The sequence below is a fragment of the Hippoglossus stenolepis genome, chromosome 7 (genome assembly GCF_022539355.2).
Source record: "Hippoglossus stenolepis isolate QCI-W04-F060 chromosome 7, HSTE1.2, whole genome shotgun sequence".
Lineage (NCBI taxonomy): Eukaryota > Metazoa > Chordata > Actinopteri > Pleuronectiformes > Pleuronectidae > Hippoglossus > Hippoglossus stenolepis.
In genome coordinates, this window is record NC_061489.1 from 27,558,371 (window position 1) to 27,580,086 (window position 21,716).

Here is a 21,716-nt window from a genome sequence, read left to right on the forward strand (position 1 = left end):
TTTTCTTTCCTCCCTTCAGAGGCTCCGAACGCCTCCAACCTGAAGATCGTGAGGATGGATCGAACCGCCGGCTGCGTGACGGGAGGAGAGGAGGTTTATCTGCTGTGCGACAAAGTCCAGAAAGGTGGGTGAGGTGAGGAGGAGGATAACGACTGGGACTGTTAATTAATATAATTATAATAATCTTCATCAGTCTGAAGCCATCAGATTCTCTTCATGTAGAAAATGAGCCAACAGCTCCACCTGCTGCAAGTTGGTTTTATTGATTTATCATTTTATTGTGTTGCTGATTAAGTTTATCAGTGAAATGTCACAACAACGTAAATAACACCTAGTTACACCTAACCCTAATAACACCTAGTTACACCTTAACCCTAATAACACCTAGTTACACCTTAACCCTAATAACACCTAGTTACACCTAACCCTAATAACACCTAGTTACACCTTAACCCTAATAACACCTAGTTACACCTAACCCTAATAACACCTAGTTACACCTTAACCCTAATAACACCTAGTTACACCTAAACCTAATAACACCTAGTTACACCTTAACCCTAATAACACCTAGTTACACCTAACCTAACAACACTAATCTAATAACACCTAGTTACACCTTAACCTAATAACACCTAGTTACACCTAACCTAATAACACCTAGTTACACCTTAACCTAATAACACCTAGTTACACCTAACCCTAATAACACCTAGTTACACATCCTTATAACACCTAGTTACACTAACCTAACCACACCTAATTACACCTTAGCCTATCTTACCTAACCCTAATAACACCTAGTTACACCTTAACCCTAATAACACCTAGTTACACCTTAACCCTAATAACACCTAGTTACACCTTAACCCTAATAACACCTAGTTACATTACCCTAATAACACCATTATACTAACCCTAAAAACACCTAGTTACACCTAACCCTAACCCTGATTTTAAATCAGATTTTTTTCCCTGTTTATCTGGATTATTTTACAACAAAGTTTTGTATAATAAAACCACAGAGACTGAAAAGAAGAATCTGATCCATGAACAGTGAAAAGTAAAGTTCAGTCTGTAACTTTTCCTCCTGAACTCGTCTAAATCATCAGACCTGAGTTATTTCTTTCTATTCAAACCTGCAGAAACCTGTAGTTCTGATCACGGTGTTCTGTTGCAGATGACATCCAGGTCCGGTTCTATGAAGAAGACGACTCGGCGGTGACCTGGGAGGCTCTGGGAGATTTCTCACCGACAGACGTCCACAGACAGGTCACTACGACGAGTTAGCACGTTAGCAACAATTAATGCTAATTAATCTTTTCATCTCAATTTATTATCAGGACAGTGTCTTTTATTTAATACTTATAGCTTCTTTCTTTTTGAACATCTTCAGCTGCTCCTTTATTTTAAATTGATCTTTTTAAGCTCCAAGGTACCGTTAGCGTCTGTTGTGATTGACGGACACATTTCACTCTGATGCAGTTACTGAAGAATAACTCATAAAAACCTAAATCTAGCAAACACAGTAGCTGAGGTGTAGTATCATCAGAGGCAGCAGCTACAGAGTAACCATGGTGACCTGTTCCCCGCCATCAGTTCGCCATCGTCTTCAAGACTCCGAAGTACCGAGACCAGAACCTGCAGAGGCCGACGTCCGTGTTCGTCCAGCTGAAGAGGAAGTCCGACAACGAGACCAGTGAACCCAAACCCTTCACCTACCACCCCCAGATCATCGGTAGGTCACACGGGTCACTGCTGCAGCCCGGATCTTACCCATAGTGCTTAGTGCTGAGTTCTGTAAACACACAAACTCACCTGAGCTCAGCAGGAACCACTGCTTCTAATCATCAGAAGAAAACATGGAGATGGTTTAAAAGTGGAAACATCAATCATTCAAGTCAAACTTTATTTGTTTTGCCCAGATTCACAAATCACAGTTTGCCTCATCAGAGCAGGGGGGGGGGTGTAACGGCCCTGTGTCATCACCCTCGTTAGCATTAGCATCACTGTGGGTTTCGGGGGAGAAGCCTGGTGTAGCTAATCATCAGCACCTCACAAGCTACGTTAGCTCAGGTAGCTGCGTCAGAGCTGCTTCATCAAGGTTCTTCAAGGTTCTTCAAGGTTCTTCAAGGTTCATGTGTCACATTAACACTTCCTACAAATCATCTTTACCGGTGTGTGTTCAGACAAGGAGGAGGTGCAGAGGAAGAGGCAGAAGACTTTGCCCAACTTTCAGGACTTCAGCGGCCATGGAGGAGGAGGAGGTCTGTACAGAGGAGGAGGTCCAGCAGCAGGAGGAGGCCCTGGCTCTGCAGGAGGAGGAGCAGGCGGTAACGGCATCAACGTTTCAGTGTCTGTAGGAGCGTCAGTGTTTCTGTTGTACCAGGCTTCATTTTCTGTTGTGGTCTGGGTGTGTTTGATTTGTCCTTCAGGTTTTATCCAGGGTTTTACTACCTATAACTATGGAGGAGGAGGAGGAGGAGGAGGAGGAGGTTTCTCCACAGGATACTCAGCTGGTCTGGCAGGAGGAGGAGGAGGAGGAGGAGGAGGAGGTTTCTCCACAGGATACTCGGCTGGTCTGGGAGGAGGAGGAGGAGGAGGAGCAGCCATCAAACACGGTGAGAACATGATACAAAGTGTCGATAGAGAGACGTAGGAATGATCGTGATCCGAGGACGTGTCATTATTCTTAATCATCAAAATGAATGATTTGTGTTAAAGCGTCTCAGAGCGGCACCGTGGACGACAGCGATCCAGACGACGATGACTCGGGGGCCGCGGTGCGAGCTTCAGCCCGGCCTGGAGGCGTGGAGGTGGGGGGGAGGACGGAGGAGGGGGGGGTCAGTGTGGAGCCAGAACCAGACACAGGTAAAAGTCAAGAACTGACCAGTGACACACAAATGAGTGAGTTTCTCCTCCTGACCTCCTGTATACATCCTGTGTGTGTCTGTCTGTGTGTGTCTCTGTGTGTCTCTGTCTGTGTGTGTGTGTGTGTCTGTGTGTGTCTGTGTGTGTGTGTGTGTGTGTTGTGTTGCAGATGAGCGGTGGGTCCATGGGACCAGCCGACAGTTGGAGGCTCTCTTCCACTTCTCTGTAACAGGTGACCCAGTTTACCTGCTGGCTCCACAGCGCCCCCTGATGGCAGCGCAGGACGAGGACGGGGACACGTCAGTAAACAGCTTTGTGCAAGTTTCCACTTTTCTCACGTTAACATCGTAACGTTAAGTGTTTGTTGTGTTTTCTCTTCTCGCGCTCAGCGGGCTCCATCTGGCGGTCCTCCACAGCCAGCAGGCGGCGCTGAAGAGTCTGACCCAGGTGGTTTCTGCTCTGCCTGGAGAGGAAGTTCTCAACATGAGGAACCACCTGTACCAGGTTCTCCACAAACACAGAACCCAGACTTTTCAAAATAAAACCACAGCAGTTCACAGCAGTGTATGTAACCCCGCCTCCTGTGTCCCAGACTCCTTTGCACCTGGCGGTGATCACGCAGCAGAGCGAGGCGGCCGAGGCGCTGCTATTGGCCGGAGCCGACCCCACGCTGACCGATCGCCACGGCAACACAGCTCTTCACCTGGCGGCACAGCAGGAAGGAGGAGGAGCTATGGTCCAGTTTCTACTACAACACCAGGAAGTGAGAGGACTGATGGAGCACAACAACACAGCAGGTACACAACACAGACACACAACTACACAGCAGGTACACAACACAGCAGGTACACAACACAGACACACAGCAACACAGCAGGTACACAACACAGCAGGTACACAACACAGACACACACAACACAGCAGGTACACAACACAGCAACACAGCAGGTACACAACACAGACACACAACTACAGCGAAGGTGCATACAGCAACACAGCAGGTACACAACACAGACACACAGAACTACACAGCAGGTACACAACACAGACACACAACAACACAGCAGGTACACAACACAGCAGGTACACAACACAGACACACAACTACACAGCAGGTACACAACACAGACACACAACAACACAGCAGGTACACAACACAGACACACAACAACACAGCAGGTACACAACACAGCAGGTACACAACACAGACACACAGCAACACAGCAGGTACACAACACAGACACACAACAACACAGCAGGTACACAACACAGCAGGTACACAACACAGACACACAACAACACAGCAGGTACACAACACGCATACACAACACAGACACACAACTACACAGCAGGTACACAACACAGACACACAACAACACAGCAGGTACACAACACAGCAGGTACACAACACAGACACACAACTACACAGCAGGTACACAACACAGACACACAACAACACAGCAGGTACACAACACAGACACACAACTACACAGCAGGTACACAACACAGACACACAACTACACAGCAGGTACACAGACACACAACAACACAGCAGGTACACAACACAGACACACAACAACACAGCAGGTACACAACACAGACACACAACAACACAGCAGGTACACAACACAGACACACAACTACAGCAGGTACACAACACAGACACAACTACACAGCAGGTACACAACACAGCTACACAGCAGGTACACAACACAGACACACAACAACACAGCAGGTACACAACACAGACACACAACTACACAGCAGGTACACAACACAAACACACAACTACACAGCAGGTACACAACACAGACACAACTACACAGCAGGTACACAACACAGCTACACAGCAGGTACACAACACAGACACACACTACACAGCAGGTACACAACACAGCTACACAGCAGGTACACAACACAGACACACAACAACACAGCAGGTACACAACACAGACACAACTACACAGCAGGTACACAACACAAACACACAACTACACAGCAGGTACACAACACAGACACACAACTACACAGCAGGTACACCACACACAGCAACACAGCAGGTACACAACACAGACACACAACAACACAGCAGGTACACAACACAGACACACAACAACACAGCAGGTACACAACACAGACACACAACTACAGCAGGTACACAATACAGACACAACTACACAGCAGGTACACAACACAGACACACAGCAACACAGCAGGTACACAACACAGCAGGTACACAACACAGACACACAACAACACAGCAGGTACACAACACAGACACAACTACACAGCAGGTACACAACACAGACACACAACAACACAGCAGGTACACAACAGACACAACAACACAGCAGGTACACAACACAGACACACAACACACAGCATAACACAACACAGACACACAACAACACAGCAGGTACACACAACAACACAGCAGTTAAACACAACACAGACACACAACAACACAGCTGGTACACACAACAACACATTCAAAACTGGACTGACATGTGTATTGTCTCCATGGCAACCAGGTCTGTGCCCGATCCACCTGGCTGTTCTGGCCAATCAGCTGTCTTCTCTCAGGGAGCTCCTGGAGGGCGGGGCCAACGTGGAGGCTCAGGAGCGCAGCTGTGGAAGGACCGCCCTCCACCTCGCCACGGAGGCCGACAACGTGTCGCTGGCCGGCTGCCTGCTGCTGGAGGTAACCGACGGTATCCAATCACAGCAAAGCTTACGAATGATTGACATCACTAAACACGAATCACAGCCTTTGATCTCTGTCGTCAGGGAAACGCAGACGTAGACTGCTGCACCTTTAATGGCTCCACCCCCCTCCACACTGCTGCAGGGAGGGGCTCCGTCAAGCTCACAGCGCTCCTGGTGGCGGCAGGTAGGAAACACATGCTCGCAGGTGACAACAACAACAACTGTCTGTTCACCATGTTTATAAAGATGGACGACATGACAGGTCCCCAAACTGAAACCAAATCACCCTGGATCGCCCCCTGGTGTCAGGCTGCAGTACAGGTCATAACCCTCCTCCATGTTAGCAGATGGACCAAACTAAACATCAGAGTAGACGTTAACTAAATGTTTGTAAAGATGTTTCTGTGATTTCAGCTCGTTCTTCTCTCTCTGATGTTTCTGATCAGTTTAGTTTGAATCAGTTATTTGATGATATGAAAACAGGCTGAGACGTGATGATTGACAGCTGAGACTGACTCAGGATTGGTCGAGTGCGTGTGTGGGTGGGGCCTCGATGCCACGGTCGTGTTTATATACAGTCACCGAGCTGAACTGTGATTGGCTCCTGCCTCCTGTGTTGTCAGGGGCCGACCCTCATAAAGAGAACTATGAGCCGCTGTTCTTCAGAGAGGACGAGTGTTGCCATGACGACGCAGACGCAGACGAAGGCTACATCCCAGGAACCACTCCGTTCAACATGGCCGCCACCACCCAGGTACAGACACGCTGATGGAGCCTGTTATATTGACTGATTGAGTGTAAGTGACGGACAGGTGTACTCTGTGACATCACTGGTGGGTGTGGTTACAGGAGCGTTTGACTTTGTTCGTCTGTTTCCAGGTGATTGAGCTTCTCAACGGAAAAGAGTACGAAGCCAAAACTCCTCACGGAGCCGTGAGCCGACCACAAGGTGGCGCTACACACACATTTAAACTGAGGCCAGTGTGGGGATTGGCTGAATCTGTTTTACATCTACCAATCACAACGCTCCCTAACTGCGTGTGTGTTTGCGTGTGCGCAGGTGACCTGGCGAGCCTGGATGTGGGGGTGAAGCAGGAAGTGTGTTGTGCCCTGGAGAGTGAAGGATGCTGGGAGAAGCTGGCTCACAGTCTGGGCCTTGGGATCCTAAACACGGCGTTCAGACTGAGCCCCTCCCCCGCCAAGACACTGCTGGACAGCTACGAGGTCGCGCGCACACACACACACACACGCACGTCTCTCTCGTGTGACCTCTGACCTCCTTCACACCTTGACCTCTGGCTGTTTGCAGGTTTCGGGGGGGACGGTCAGTGACCTGTTGGCTGGTCTGAGGTCAGTGGGAGAGTGCAGAGCGCTGAGCATCCTGGAGGAGGCGCTGCGTCGCTCTGAGGAAACGTCGACGAGCGGTGAGCTGATCACATGATCGTTGTCTGGCCGGTTTGTTTCCATCACCATGACGACGAGTCATTCTGTGGTTTCTCTCCACAGTCGAGTCTCGGGTGAAGGCGGACGTTCGGATTGACAGCGGCGTCTGTGACAGCGGGGTGGAGCTTTCCACAGCGTAAGGACCTGATTGGTCCGTCTCCAGCTGCTTCATCAGAAGAAGCACAATCATCATCATTCACGACGTCTCCAGGAATGAAGGTTTCTCACCAAGGTTTTAAATGAAATGTGTGAAAACGTCGACGGCTGATTCTTGTTTCTCAGAAAGAAAAAGTAAATATTCTTCCTGCGCCTCAAACAGTCGGTTTAGAGGAATTCACCGAAACCTTCCAGGAGACTTTGAATTCTCTTTCTGATTCCTGCTCTGCTGACGGGACCTTTTCTGTCCAGACGTCTGCAGCAGTGGCGGCTGGTGATAAAATGTATTTTAGGTCTCGCACCCACGTGGTTGTCCACTGTACCTCCGTGCCGACACTCTGAAACATCAAACAGGTGAAGCAATGAGACAAAACCCCAACTCCAGTTATCGTCTCTGTTTCTCAGAACAAGAGCAGGAGAAGCTCCGGGGGTTTAAAACTCGTCTTCATCACTTGCTGCTGAATCTGTAAATCAGGTTGGACCAAGATCCTTCATCCTCTTTTTGTAAAGAAAGAGAGAGAGCTGCAACAACCAATCAAAGAGCAGCCTCAGGTCACATGGTTAACAGAAGTATCAGGACCCACATTCACATCCTCTTGTCCGGCACCAGGAAGTAAATGTATTTAGACAGAAATGAACCAAAGACAGTTTAAAAACAATTTATATTGAATAATCACCGGTGCTGACGGTCGACCGGGGGCATTGTACCAGTAAAATATTATATAATTATGTTAAACATTATTATTCAGGCTTCTTGCCTCAGGACGTTGGAGGGGGCGGAGCCCAGCGCCCGTATTAACCAGCCGCCACTGGTCTGCAGAGAGATTGGTGCTTCAGACGCACATGATTGTAAAGTTCAGATGTTTTTTTTTATGTGTTAAATCAACTGTGTCACTCCCTGAACGTCTGTTCTCTGTGACTCTGCTGAGTGGGTTCCATCTCCTGAGAAGAACTGACTGAGAGTCAGCTTCAACTGTCACAACCAGCTCCACTTGAAGAGTGAAGTTGAACTGAGATCAGCTCCAATATTCAGCAGGAAACTGTTAAAACACGAGCTCGACTCAACAATTGAGACATTTGCATGAAACCACCTGGACACTCAGAACAGAGGTAATCACCACATGTGGCTGCAGGGGGCGCTGTTGATTTAATTTCACATTTATAATGAAAACATCTGAACCCATTTTCTTTTGTCTCGTCACTGAAACGTAAACATGAACTTAAGGGACTTTAGTTTTTGCTCGAACCAAAGAGAACTTCCAATGCATTGTGGGAAAGGTAGTTTAACAGATGCTATTTATCTTCTGAGCTCTGCACACTTCAACGTGAGCTTTTCATTGGTTGTCTGTTTTTTTAAATAAAACTTGTTTTTTATATAATTGACGGTCGTCAGTGTTTTATGATTCAATGTTTTTAAATTAAAACGCAACCGTCAAATTGTTGAGTGTCTGTTCTTGTTTTATATATATTTATACAATTCTTTTCTGACATTTTATAAACAATAATCAGTCAAGTAATTATTATTAGTGATTGGTTGTTGGAATAATATGAATTAGTCTCAACAATATGGAGTAAAGAAATGTCAAATCATCAATGATTTCTACAACGTCGTTATCAAAGAAATAGAACTGAGGTTTGATATTTTACAGTTTAACCATTAACTTTATTTTTAATAACTAGAAATAAAAAGAACTTGTATTAAGTATATTTCCAGTTTCAGCCTGAAAACGAATCAACATCACACAAGAAAATAAAAACAGTGCAACATAAACAACTTCAACTTTATTGAGAAAAAAAACTCATCACAGAGCGATTCGTTGACCAATCAGCCGTCGAGTTTTGAGATTCATCTTCAGTGCAAAAAGAGGAACAGTGAGGAGGAGGCGGAGCTAACGGCTCGTCACTAAAACCAAATAACAGAACAAACTCAAATCTGTCAAATCTTTTTTTTTGTTTTAAAGTGGACTGTTCTCAGCAGCACATGAACCAATCACTGACATGCATTAAGTTATTATTATTATATTATTATTCTCCTGCGGCTCTACGATGTAACAGTTGGTCTTCAGTGGTTTACAGTGAGTCCACTCTTTGATTGGCACATTCACAGCTCAGAGTCCTCGGCCCTTCACCAAGCGGACAAACGTCAAACCGAGGATTTTAACCATTAAGCTCGAGGACGGGGAAAAAATAACACAAACAAAATGGCTGTGGCTGTCTGATGGAGGGGGCGTGGCCACGTGAGAAAATCCAACAGTTTATTCCAGCAGTGAGTGACAGGAGGATCACATGGCGTATTTATTCGTCCAGTCCTGAGCTGTCTTGTTGTACCTGCACCAATAGAAACACAGTTCAGGACCTGATGAGGTGGACGCAGAGACGACGTCATGCACACACACGCACACACAGTAAACACTTTACAGTCCAGGCCATAAGTATGTGGGCGGCTCCACGTGTTCTGACATTAATCTGTAAATAAAGACGGATGAAACTCAAAAAGCTGCATCTTGTTGCGATGACGTCATTTGGAGGCGGTCCATGCAGCAGCGAGGGGAGCCGCGGTATCGAGGCCCCGCCCAGTGACCCACCAGACCAATCAGGAGTCAGTCTCAGCCTGTTTTCATATCATCAAATAACTAAATAAATCCAAACTGATCAGAAACACTTGAACAAACATCAGTGAGATGAGAACGAGCTGAAACGACAGAAACATCTTTACAAACATTAGTTAACGTCTACTTTGATGTTTTAGTTTGGTCCATCTGCCAACATGGAGGAGGAGTTTATGACCTGTACTGCAGCCTGACACCAGGGGGCGATGGAGATGATTTGGATATATTAGTTATTTGATGATGTCATGATTGAGAGCTGAAAGCTGACTCATGATTGGTTGAGTCTCAGCAGGAACTTGTCACCACTGTTCAGACTTTGACTCGTCATCACCACAAGATGGCAGCGTTTGTATCCGAGGTATTTTAGTGGAGACGTGTGGACATCGTTATTCACAGTCTGTGGTTCGAATCCTCGCGGCCTTTCACGACACGTGTTCCCCAGATGGTTAGTGAGACTGGAGTTTCCCGGCCGGGCGCTAGCGGCCCGATGGCGCTGCATGCAGGTCAAACACAGAGCAGCTCCGGTGAGTCTTACCCTCACAGCATGGCGTACTTCTCTGTCCACTCCCTGGCTAGTCTGTTATACCTGAGGTCAACGAGTGAGACACAACACATCACATGACCGTTCACGTCCACTGGTCATGTGGTGGAGCGACCACGGGGCGGAACTGTTACTGACAGGAAGTGTTAGCGACGCTTTGTGTTCACCGCTGCTAGTCGAGTCATGTGACTGATGAGAACCAATCAGGAAGAGAACGTCTGCGTCATCGTTTACTAAAGAGTTTTCCAGCCTCTAAATCAGAGACCGGTGTAAACCGGTCTCTGATTTAGAGGCTGGAAAACTCCACCGGGCGTAACCATAGCAACAGTGATTAACTTCAAAACTAATCGCCAACATCGCTGTTACATGAAGCCTGATTATCCGCCATGATGACATCACAATAACCTTAGTAATTCACTGTGTGCAGACGAATCCGGACGCGTGTCACATGACCTACGTGAAGGGGCGGAGTCTGGGTGTGATTGACAGATAAGTGCGAGCTGAAGCTCTGTGGCTCTGCGGCGGCGAACTCACCTAACAGGGTCTGTTTTGTAGATGCGGGCGATCTCTGGCACTAGCGGGTCGTCAGGGTTCGGGTCACATAACAGAGAACAAATGGACAAAAGGACTGGGGACAGAAAGACATCCGTTACTGTCCAACATCCACGTTTGGTCCAGAGACACTGAAACTCACCAACTTTCACTTTTAAACTCAACAATCCCCAGAACATGAGTCACCGAGCGTCCCTCATCAAACTGCTACAGTCAAACTCTCAAACATCCTGTTTGGACCCAGATCGATGGATTATTCTCTGAGAATCAATGAAACGTGTTTTATCTCACGTTTGTGTTAGTGTTCACGTGATGGGACGTGTGTACCTCTGGCCACTAGGTGTCGCCGCTCTGAGGCACAGAACTTTACAATCTTTATGATTCATCTTTATGACATCACAGAGAGTGAAAACACTGGAGGAACATTTCGACTGCAGAGTCCAGAGTAAACAGAAGTTTTCAAAGTGACAGATTTGAATCTGAACAGCTTCATGTTCTTGTCGGAGCAGGTGTTTCTTACCTTTAGAGATTGTTAATGCTGGAGACCACTGTGATCTCAATATATCCAAGCAGATGCTGCCGTTACTGTTAATGTTTGGGTGATAGATTCTGGTTGTGAAGGCGACCTGACGGAGGAAGAGGAGGAAGAGGAGGAAGAGGAGGAACACGGTGAATCAACTGAGCAGCTTTCATCCACACATCACAACAGGTCGTTAAATGGGCCGAGATGTTTGAAGAGCTTCAGTGTTTCTGTGCACAAGAGGAGCTCCGTGCACCACAGACTCAAACCTTCAACTTCACAATCAACCTTTAGAAAACACACTAACTACACAACATGTCCAGAGCACTCACGGTGCTCGATGCTCAAGTGAAGGTTTGTAAAGTAAAACAGACGATTCTCTCTGACCTCCACATTCATGGCTCTGAAGCTACTGGTCACTTCTGTGTTGGTTCAGATTCACCGGGTTGTGATTGGACACAAACCCCCCCACACACACTGGTTCGTGATTCAGCCCTTTTAGGGTCGTAAAAATGAACATTTCTAATATATAATTAATATTAATCACATTCTCTACAAAGAAAGAGAATCTTGTGGATTGTGCAGGGAGGAGCTTATTGTGCACTTCTCAAATACGAGTCAATGAAAACATTCAGACCTATTTCCTGTGCACAGTGCAGTTAAATGTCTGTGCACATTGTTATCTGTCGAGATGCCCGGGGGTGTTAGCTGCGAGATAAGCAGACACACAAGTTATTAAAGTTCGGAGGACGCCTGAGGATCTGAACGAGGGAGCGACACTGAACTGATTACAACAGTTTCATTGACAGAGAACATGAAAGTGTTTGAGGAAGAGGAAGAGGAAGAGAGGAAGAGGAAGAGGAGTTCACTGACCTTGGGTGGTTTGAAGGGATAATCTGTAGGGAAATGAATAGTGAGGAAAAATACTCCCCCCTGGTACGGACTGTCAGTCTGCAGCAGGAAAACAGACACACACACACACACACACACATCAACACAACGGCTGCTGCTCTAATGACAACGAGATTCACTGAACAACGTTTCCTCCAGAGTCTGGATTACAGACGTCAATGATTCATTAGTGTAACTTGATTGATTGATTGATTAAAAGTATGATAACGTGATTATGCCCAGTTTACTCGGACTCACACGACTGTGGCGTGATCTTCATCACAGCAACAAATTCACTGTGTCATGCTAGCTGTCGTTCATGCTAACGTACCATGCTAGCTGTTAATGCAACGCTTCAGAGGGACTTATTGTTCTGAACAAGTTGAAAATGAACGTTAACTGAAGGTGGGAGCTGAGACTAACCCCCCAGTGGTTTTATAGCTTATATTTGTTTATGAACATTTTTTAAAACTCAATGAAAGTTACTGAAACAACTTTATAAAAGGTGAATGATACTTACAGGCCCCATTATAGTAGCTTGCCAATGAAACACTGCAGGAAAAACAAAAAGAGGGTTAATGAAGCATGTTTCCTGTGTCATGTGACATGTGTCATGTGACATGTGTCAGTATGCAAATAAAAGGCGGCTCTCACTGTCTTCACCGACGGGTCCGGCCGAGCACTGAGCCGGAGGATCTCTGGACAGATCAGTGAGCTCCTGCAGGAAGAGGAGGAAGAGGAAAGGTTCAAACAGTAACACCATCTCTTCAGATACGTTTATATTAGATCGTTTCAATGGGACTCCACAGACGAATCCTTCCTGTCAACATCGTAACTCCGCCCCTCAACAACCTGTACGACTGCAAACAGCTGCCTCACACGTCCAACTGTTCATCAGAGAACCAATGGTTCATCTGGTGGCAGATATGAGTCACAGAAACAGCAGTAATATAAGACTGTATATATCATATAGTATAATCAGTAGTGTGAAAACTTTCATCTTACAGAACTAACGATGCACAGCAGGAGTTAGAATCACAGACAAAGTGGGAGATGCTGGTTTTTCTTTTTCTAATCAACATTACGACCGGGACATTTAGTTCGAAGGCCTGAAGTGTGAATGCAGCATTAAAAACAAACTGACACAAACAGTACTGATGTGTAAGCAGGATTATTTTTACTCTGCGAGTCGAGCAGACACAAGAGTCTAGAGGCCAGATCAGGAAATAGCCCCAGGGGGAGAAAACACTCGGCCACTTTTAGGACGAGGGGTTTGTGTTTCCAGCTCGCAGGTCTCGCTGCAGCCAAGCAGGCCGTGCACGCTGGTATGTGAGCGGCACACACAGCTCAGCTTTCAGCTTTGACTCAGTCCAGAAAAGAGTCGACACCAACGAAGCTTTTCAAAATGTGGTCGGTGGAGAATTCAGCCCCCGACTGTGACAGAGTTCAAACTCCACTGATTCTAGTTTCTGAACAAACTCCTTCTGTCCGGCTTCTCTTCTGGAACTTTTAAACACCAGGAGAAAACATTTACATTTTTTGTGTCTCTGTGGTATCACAAAGTTTTGCCATCAATAGTAAATCATTCAAAATATAGAACTTTACTAATTAAATCTCCGCTAAGTAAAACAACTTGTCTCAACACGTAAAGGAAAGAAGAAATCAGATCCTGGATCTGTCTGTTTATCTGAATCTGCTCCAGAAGGTAACAGAGTAGTTTTCAAATACCATCCGAGCCGTTTTGAATTTCTACTTTTACTTCTGGATGAAAACATGGTCGTGTTATTTTTGTCTCTTCTGATAAACAGTTTATTCAGTGTTAATCTCTTTCATTGACAGAAACTATGTAAATCGTATTAGTGAACTTTCTGCTCTGGTGACTTTTAGCTGTCCGGGGGGAGGGTTTTCTGACAGGGGGAGGGGTTACTTGTCAGGAGAGGAGTTACCTACCATGGGGAGGAGTTATGTATCAGGGGGAGGGGTTTATCTGTTGGGAGGAGGAGCTTGTTTAAGGTCCAGGTGAATCCACTCCTGGTTTGAGACCATGAGCTATGACCAGTAAGTTTGTTTGATGTAACTGAGTCAGTTTCTTCTTTGTGTTATGTTAATACGTTATGAACCTAAACTCACTTTATGTTTTGATGCTTATCATCTACGAGATATGAGAGAAATGTTTGTTCCTGATGAAGAATTCAGATGTTTTTGTTGACTTAGTGGATATATATATATATATATATATATATATATATATATTTATTATATACTCAAGCTGCGTGAATTCTTCACTGCTTCGAAAGTAAGTTTTTGAATGCTGCATTTTAATTCATCATAAAATCATAACCACAAGAATCCCAAGAGTTTATAAAGAAATATGAAATAATTCTTCATTATGCAACAATGTTATTGTTGTTCTCAGTCGAGGAGCTTTTTCCTCCCAGACTTTTGCTCGTCACAGCTCTTGTGTAATAACTGAGGTCCTGTTCACACCTGGTGTTAACACCCGTCCTAAACAAGAGGGCGGAGTCAGGATGAATAAATGTGTAGATCTACTATGAAGAAAGATTTTTACCTATTTGAAAAAAGTATCAATCAATATGTGGTCCTAGTTATTTTAAACCTATGGTCACTGAGGAGAGTTTGAGTTCTAGTGACTGAACTGTGGCAGGTCAGAGGTCGTCAGCAGAGTGGGCGGTCCTTCGTGTGACCCAGCACACGTTTGTGTTCACAGGACGGATTTAGGTTCTACACTTGGTTCAGACCAGTTGTGATCAGACCTCAGGTTCAGACCAGGTCTGAACAGGGTCTCACAGTTACATCATCAATAAGTGTCTGAAATAAATTCAATGGAAGTCAACATACGATGTCACAGGAAAGATCTTCAATATCCATCAGCTTATAGATGCATCAACTCTTATTATGTAGTTACATTGAGGATAACTTGCCTCCAGTGCGTCAGCTGAGCTCTCAAACACCACTTGATAACTGCATTCATCAAATTATCTGATCAGTTTTTAATTTCAGTATTTTTAAAGCTCTTCTGTCGTCTATGGTAGAAAATAAAATATGTGATATCAAGCTAAACTGATGCGATTGATTCACCACTTTAAGTTTGAGCTCTGGTTGTTGCTGGTTGTGAAGCAGGAAGAGAACCTGAGGCTGAACGTGACCCGGTCTTTACAGAGCACATGTGACAGGTGTGAACGAGTCTGGAGACGTGAAGCTGCTGTAACATCATCTATGACCAGTTTGCTGGATCAGTGAAGGTCTGAGGAGGCAGATCCTGGGAGGGTCACACAGACCTTCATGTCCCAGCCAACGGTTCCTGACTGCTGTTAGGTACCAGGATGAAATCCTCAGAGCGACTGTCAGACGCTGGTGCAGTGGCCCCTGGGTTCCTCCTGGTGCAGTGGGTTCCCCCTGGTGCAGTGGGTTCCTCCTGGTGCAGTGGGTTCCTCCTGGTGCAGTGGGTTCCTTCTGGTGCAGTGGGTTCCTCCTGGTGCAGTGGGTTCCTCCTGGTGCATTGATGTCATCGACTGACCCTCATGTTCCTCTGACCTAAATCCAGTTGAGCACCTATTGGACGTCATGTGTCGGTGCATCCGACGCCACCAAGTCCGTCCACAGTCCAGGAGGTGATGATCCAGGTCTGGGAGGTGATGATCCAGGTCTGGGAGGAGAACCTCCTCAGGAGCATCATGTCCAGACGCTGTCAGGAGAACAGGCAGGAGGCCACACCCACTGAGCCACATGATGACTTGATGAAATTCCCACCAGTTGGATCAGCCTGTGGTTTCAGTTTGTTACTGGGATGTTCAGTGTGGTTTTGAATCCAGTCCTCAGTGGGTTGATGGTTTTAGTTTCCATTGGTCGTTGTTACGTCATTTGGTTCTTAACTAATAAACAATGTTCATCAGTACAGATGTTCTAGTTGAATCGTTGTGAGATCTGATGTGTGGTGGAAGTGTTGCTTCATGTTTCTGAGCTGTGTTTAAATGTGAGGCTGTGGAGGCCTGTCAGAGTCTGGAGCTAAAGCTAACACCCGGCTAGCTCCGGGGCCGGGGGAGCCGGGGCAGCAGGAGGAGCAGCAGGAGCAGCAGGAGCAGCAGGAGCAGCAGGAGCAGCAGGAGCAGGCTGGCTCTGAACCTCTGACACATGTCAACACATCAGTCTCTTAATGCTTCATCACCTCAAACACTCAACGATCACACGTCAGACGTGTCGTCCACAGCAGCTGTGGACGAGCTAACGCTGCTAGCTAACCCGCTAACCGCGCACACGTCATGGAGGCTGAACACAAACATGCAACGTGATAAAAGCAGGTTCGTTACCTTGGAGATTCGTTTTAACGCCATCGTGTCTGGAGGGATCAGCTGAGAGGAGCAGGGCAGGCCGGGAGCTGACGCTAGCTAACTAGCATCTAGGATCGTGCTAGCTCTGGTGGCGCTAAGCTAACAAGCTAAGCTACACATACGCTGTTTCCCTGATCGTCGCCTGTTCCTCCGCAGCTCGCTCCGGGTTCAGGTTCCACTCTGCTCCGGGTTCAGGTTCCACTCTGCTCCGTGTCAGCCCCAAAATAACCGAGAGCACCGAGCAGCTCAAAATGTCTTCCGTGACAGCAGCTGTCAGAGCACCGGCAGCAGGAGGTCTCACTCCGACTCGGTTTCAAAACACCGCACAACGTCACCCAACATGGTGGCAGCAGGGCCGGACCAAGCTGCTCAGGGGCCCCGGGGCAGAGATATGCTCTGGGGCCCCTATTGGTCCCCCTCTGTACCACGACCTGCCTTCACTGGGTGAGCTGTATGTAATTAAAAAAAAGTGAAGCACTGAATAATATCTCCACCTCGTTGCTGCAAAGGTATTGTATTGTATTGTACTTTGACCTTCTCATAGCTTCAGATGTTTGTCTGTCCTCGTCCTGTTGGATCTCAACACTATCTATCATCACGTCTCACTACAGAGACTAGAACAGTTCCCGGGCATTAAAGGAACCATCCTAACCTGGTTGAAATCCTATTTATCAGGTAGATTCCAATTTGTGCAAATTAATGCTGAGTCATCTGTTCACATCACAGTAAATCACGGTTCCTCAGGGTTCTGTGCTCGGCACAATTCTATTCACATTATATATGATTCCACTAGGAAACATTATCAGGGCACAGATTAGAAGTTTTGTAAATTGACATAAATGGAACTTGAAGTAAAACACTAACTGTGCTCAGACAGACGAGAGATGAAGTCTCTGGCTAAAAGCCGTCAGTGTTAATCTTACATTATATGAACAAGTTGTCGTCACTCAGGCATTAATGTGTAAGTATCATTTTACAGTTGTAGTCACACTGTTTTATAAATGATGACAGTTTAAATCCTGATAAACATGTTTTAGCTCATCAGCTTAATCCTGGAACATCTCAGGGTGGTGGAGCAGCGCCGCCTCCCTACTGACCCCTGCAGGCAGACCCACCTTGTTCTCCCCAGACTGTCTCCTGCTGAGCTGGAACCAGAACCAGAAGCTCCTGCTCCCTCTCCTCTGCCTAAACTGCTAAAGACTTTATGTCTCAGTCTCTAGTTTCAAGTCTTCTTCACTACAGCTGATGTTCATTTAGTAAATTATGATCAATCACCAGATGTATTGGGCGTGGTTCTTACCACTTCGGGTTTTTAAAAACCAAGATGGCGCCGGTAAAAATGCCAAACTTGCCGCTTCAAAATGTCAGTTTACAAACCAACGGGTGACGTGACTGTGTATTTATTATCAGATTGTTAATAACAATAGTTATGGGATCCGATGGTTGAGGAAAAGTCACAGGAAGTGAAAGATGCTTTTTCATTTGATTCACACACAGCGTCACTCATTCTGATCACTGATGTCATCATCAATGATCTGATCAATAACTGCATCTCCATCAGATTGCAGTCAACCCAAAGATCAAGGGATCCAGTTGTCTCCTGATCATGAAGATTTGACCTGTGTCCTCAGCTGCTGTGTAGAAATGTCCTGACAGAGGTTTTTACATCAGTGAGTCACAGGAATCACGCAGAGACACTGAAGACAGTTTGTTTGATCCGGAGTCTGAGATGCTCTGAATGTCACAATAACAGAAACATCTCCATCTCTTACAGAGCATCAGTGTACGTGGTCCTGCTGGGATTGTGTCCTCTGACTCAGATCCACCTCCACACCTTCAACACCACCTTCACTGAGCCTCTGCCCTGGGTTTGGTTGGAGGACAGTCTCATGTCTTTGCTCTGGGAAGAGGTTCAGTCTCCTTAGTTCTCAGGAGGAGGGAGGATGGCCTCCTGCTGGAGAATCTCTGTCACTGCAGACCTGCTCAGCATCACCCACAGCTCAAAGGCAGCAGACTGATCTTCTGTGGCTGTGAAACCAACATGGTTCCACATGATTTACAGTTTGTGGATGAAACAGTAAAGAGTTGTTTTCTGTCTGTTGTCCATGTGTTTGAGACTAAGGAAACAGGATCTGTCCCTGTAAAGGACTTTTGACTTTTCTGATGGGATTATTTCAGTTGTTTAGACTTTGAACTTATTTCCTGTTTTACTTGAAATTATTCACCCTTTGTGTGTTTCCTATGTTTTAATTCCTGTCGTTCCTGCTTTGTAATTGTTTGACCTGCCTCATTGTGCTCTCCAGGCAAAAACCACACGATTCACTAGTTTACAAATGTGCAGGTAAACCTCCGAAAGGTGTGAACTGTGCCTAAACCCTTAAATAACAAAGTAACTGCAATACGAGTTTAAAAATAAAGAGTCAATCCTCAAGGTTCAACTTTTGAGAACTGTGTTTCGATGTTAGGGAAGCAGTTTTTAAATGTCCTTCACCAGCAGCATGTGTGACTGTCAGAGACATGAAGGTTTAACAGACTTTAACTGTCTCCTTCATTAAATCGGATTAAACACGTTAAATAATCTCCTGAAACTCAGATTCAAACATGAGATCAATCTGAACTGCTGCTGGTTGGTGGAGGGAATCCTCTCGTCCTTTAACTTCTTTATTGGTTCTTTGTTGACGTCAAACTAACCAACCGGACCGGACCGGAACCGACCGGAACCAACCGGACCGGAAGCGGAATCCAGCCTGACACAGGTGAGTGGCGTCACCTGACCCACAGCTCGTGTGGTTGCGTCAAACATCAGATTCGGACTTTCACCAGAACTAGTTAACTTGGTAACCACACAACTGAATTAACTAGGCTGTAAACAAGCTAGTCAGTAATAAGCTAAATGGACTTCCACGTTTACTAGCTGTGTAGAACTGTATAGCTAGTAAACTAGCTCATCAATTCAGCTGACTGGCAGTTAGTTGAGTTAACTTGCTAGTTGAACTGAATCGACTAGTCAGCACACTCAGCCTGCTAGTTGTTATTAACACTGGTCTCTGATTGGCTGAGCTGCCGCTGTTTGCTCAGCTTGTTTCTCTGTAAACTTCAGATCAGACGTCTGAGACTAAAATCCTTCATCTGATTCAAATAGAGTTAAAACCAGATGTCAAAAGTAAAATGACTTTAAACTGGAGAGAAAGTGATTTTTGACTCTTCAGACAAACAAAGAGGAAGTGACGCCACCAACAGGCGACAGAATGAAGGGTTAGCTTCATTCAAACTACAGATTTCTGCAGGTTTTTAAATATTGAGTAAAAACTCAGCTACAGATATAAATCAGGTCTGAAGATTTGAATGTGTAAAAGTTTATATTCATATATAAATGTTGGATATGCTGTGATCCAATAAAGGGATCCCATATTAAAGGGGTTTGGTGTTTGTACTTCACTATAATCACTAATATCTGAAAACTCCTGACGACAGGTGCTCTGGTGACGTCAGTCCGGACCACAGTGTAGGGTGCTGTTCTGTCCAGTAGATGGCAGTGTTCACCTTCACTTCAGTTACTAGCGGCTTCTTTTCCTCTCGATTCAACAAATTCAAAACCGCGTCCGAAACACGACGTCTGATTGGTCCGTCTCTATCTGGACGTATCTGTTTAATGTGAACCTGGTCCCACAAACATTGTTCTGATTCAAATGAATGAGTTTGAAGGGGGGTGCTTGTACTTATGTACTTGTACCATTTGTGAGGACCATTTTAAGTAAAGACTCTACAGAGTGAGGACCGGTCCTCACTTTGTCAATGGGCTGTTTGAGGGTTAAGACCTGGTTTTAGGCTGAGGTTGAGATGGGGGTTCTGATTCTGGTTCTGGTTCTGGTTTGGAGTTTAGTTGTGATGGTTCATGTTACGGTCTGGGGCTCGGGAATGTATTAGGCCAAGTGAGTGTCCTCACTAAGATAGAAGTATAAGACAGTGTGTGTGTGGCTGATGTATTTGGACAGATTTATTCAAACCGGCTCAGGTGTGTGGGAACTGTCGAGTGTCGGAGGGCAGTTAGCAGTGCTTCAGGGTCTTTAGGGGGGGGGGGCGTCTCGTCTCTGGGGTTAAATGCCCCTCAGATGGTTAAAGTGGGGTCGTGACCCCTCCCTGCAGGAGGTCTGCCGGCCTCAGGATCCTCTGCTCCTCGGAGGTTCAACATCGCTGTGTGTGTGTGTGTGTGTGTGTGTGTGTGTGTGTGTGTGTGTGTGTGTGTGTGTGTGTGTGTGTGTGTGTGTGTGTGTGTGTGTGTGTGTGTGTGTGTGTGTGTGTGTGTGTGTGTTCACTACGATGAGACAGATGATTTGTTTCTAGATGATGAGATTTAAAATGTTCAGCTTTTGTTGAACTGAAATCCGGGAGGAACTTGTGTTAATTTTACAATAAAACATTATAAATAAAAAGACTGGTTTGAGTTGCTTGTTATTGAAGCAGCATCACAGAGTCCTGACAACATCGCTCACCGTTTCTCTTGCACCACGTCGGCCAATTAACTAAGAAGAAAATCATATCTCATCTATTTGGATAAAAAGGAGCTCAACCTAAACTATTTAAATTGAAGGTATTTTCCAAAACTGAATTTAAAATTTCCAAAACAATAAGTTTTGCAGCAAGTTTGTACAATTTGTTTTATATTTAATTACTTTAAGGAGATTTTGTTCAAGACAATTTCCACATTGGGATTTGAATGTACAATCTGATGTAAGGACTTCAACCTGCGTCTGATCTGATCCACAGAGCTTCACTTCGTCCAGATCAGGAAAACGTGGCAGCGGTTTTAGTTTTGAGGACAAAATTAAAAACAGGCTGATTTTATTGGTTTATAGTCTCATATGTTGTAAGTTTAGAAACTACAAAATGGTTTGTGAGCGAGGGGAAGATTTACATGTTTATGTCTTCATCGTTGTTGAACTTATTTTGGTCTTCATTTATTTCAGTAGTGAATTTGTATTACTTTGTTATTAATCTGATTTGTTTTATTATTCACTGTTCCAGTGCGTTAATGTGATGCTGAAATTGTTAGTCAATTAGTCAAGCAACTGAAAATT

At 45.5% G+C, this 21,716-nt stretch overlaps 2 protein-coding genes and 1 long non-coding RNA gene across 4 annotated transcripts in view; 2 read left to right on the top strand and 1 right to left on the bottom strand.

Moving 5' to 3' along the window:
- nfkb1 (nuclear factor of kappa light polypeptide gene enhancer in B-cells 1) overlaps positions 1–8,557 on the top strand; it is a 21,058-nt gene extending 12,501 nt beyond the window's left edge. Inside the window, exons 9-24 of the mRNA XM_047340476.1 lie at positions 20–124; positions 1,181–1,272; positions 1,600–1,738; positions 2,190–2,333; positions 2,436–2,621; positions 2,725–2,871; positions 3,041–3,170; positions 3,261–3,375; positions 3,464–3,668; positions 5,403–5,572; positions 5,659–5,761; positions 6,201–6,331; positions 6,457–6,526; positions 6,638–6,801; positions 6,887–7,001; positions 7,084–8,557. Coding sequence (XP_047196432.1) covers positions 20–124; positions 1,181–1,272; positions 1,600–1,738; positions 2,190–2,333; positions 2,436–2,621; positions 2,725–2,871; positions 3,041–3,170; positions 3,261–3,375; positions 3,464–3,668; positions 5,403–5,572; positions 5,659–5,761; positions 6,201–6,331; positions 6,457–6,526; positions 6,638–6,801; positions 6,887–7,001; positions 7,084–7,160 — 2,093 coding nt within the window. The 3' untranslated portion in view covers positions 7,161–8,557. The remainder of the gene's footprint in view (positions 1–19; positions 125–1,180; positions 1,273–1,599; positions 1,739–2,189; positions 2,334–2,435; positions 2,622–2,724; positions 2,872–3,040; positions 3,171–3,260; positions 3,376–3,463; positions 3,669–5,402; positions 5,573–5,658; positions 5,762–6,200; positions 6,332–6,456; positions 6,527–6,637; positions 6,802–6,886; positions 7,002–7,083) is intronic.
- Positions 8,558–8,938: 381 nt separating this feature from the next.
- On the bottom strand, positions 8,939–16,943 carry LOC118111827 (ubiquitin-conjugating enzyme E2 D2). 2 transcript variants are annotated; one of them, XM_035160547.2, is made up of 8 exons: positions 16,618–16,941; positions 12,944–13,007; positions 12,810–12,841; positions 12,272–12,349; positions 11,399–11,504; positions 10,861–10,954; positions 10,321–10,371; positions 8,939–9,504 (listed from the first exon to the last, which is right to left on the bottom strand). In XM_035160547.2, exons 1-7 carry the CDS (start codon positions 16,639–16,641, stop codon positions 10,323–10,325), a joined length of 447 nt encoding a protein of 148 aa, XP_035016438.1. In that variant the 5' UTR covers positions 16,642–16,941; the 3' UTR covers positions 8,939–9,504; positions 10,321–10,322. The 2 variants fall into 2 exon arrangements, with proteins under 2 accessions (XP_035016438.1, XP_035016439.1); XM_035160548.2 differs by lacking the exon at positions 10,321–10,371 and having other exon boundaries at positions 16,618–16,943.
- On the top strand, positions 16,412–19,699 carry LOC118111828. Its single transcript, XR_004697146.2, has 3 exons — positions 16,412–16,608; positions 18,200–18,308; positions 18,413–19,699. It is a non-coding gene; the product is annotated as an uncharacterized LOC118111828 (long non-coding RNA).
- Positions 19,700–21,716: the final 2,017 nt, after the last annotated feature.

Excerpts from the sequence above, each read along its gene's own strand:
- LOC118111827 (XM_035160547.2), bottom strand. The coding sequence starts at position 16,641 with ATGGCGTTAAAACGAATCTCCAAG. Across the intron at positions 12,842-12,943 it reads CGGACCCGTCGGTGAAGACA|TGTTTCATTGGCAAGCTACT; the intron begins GTGAGAGCCGCC and ends TTTTTCCTGCAG. Across the intron at positions 12,350-12,809 it reads AAGCTACTATAATGGGGCCT|ACTGACAGTCCGTACCAGGG; the intron begins GTAAGTATCATT and ends TTCCTGCTGCAG.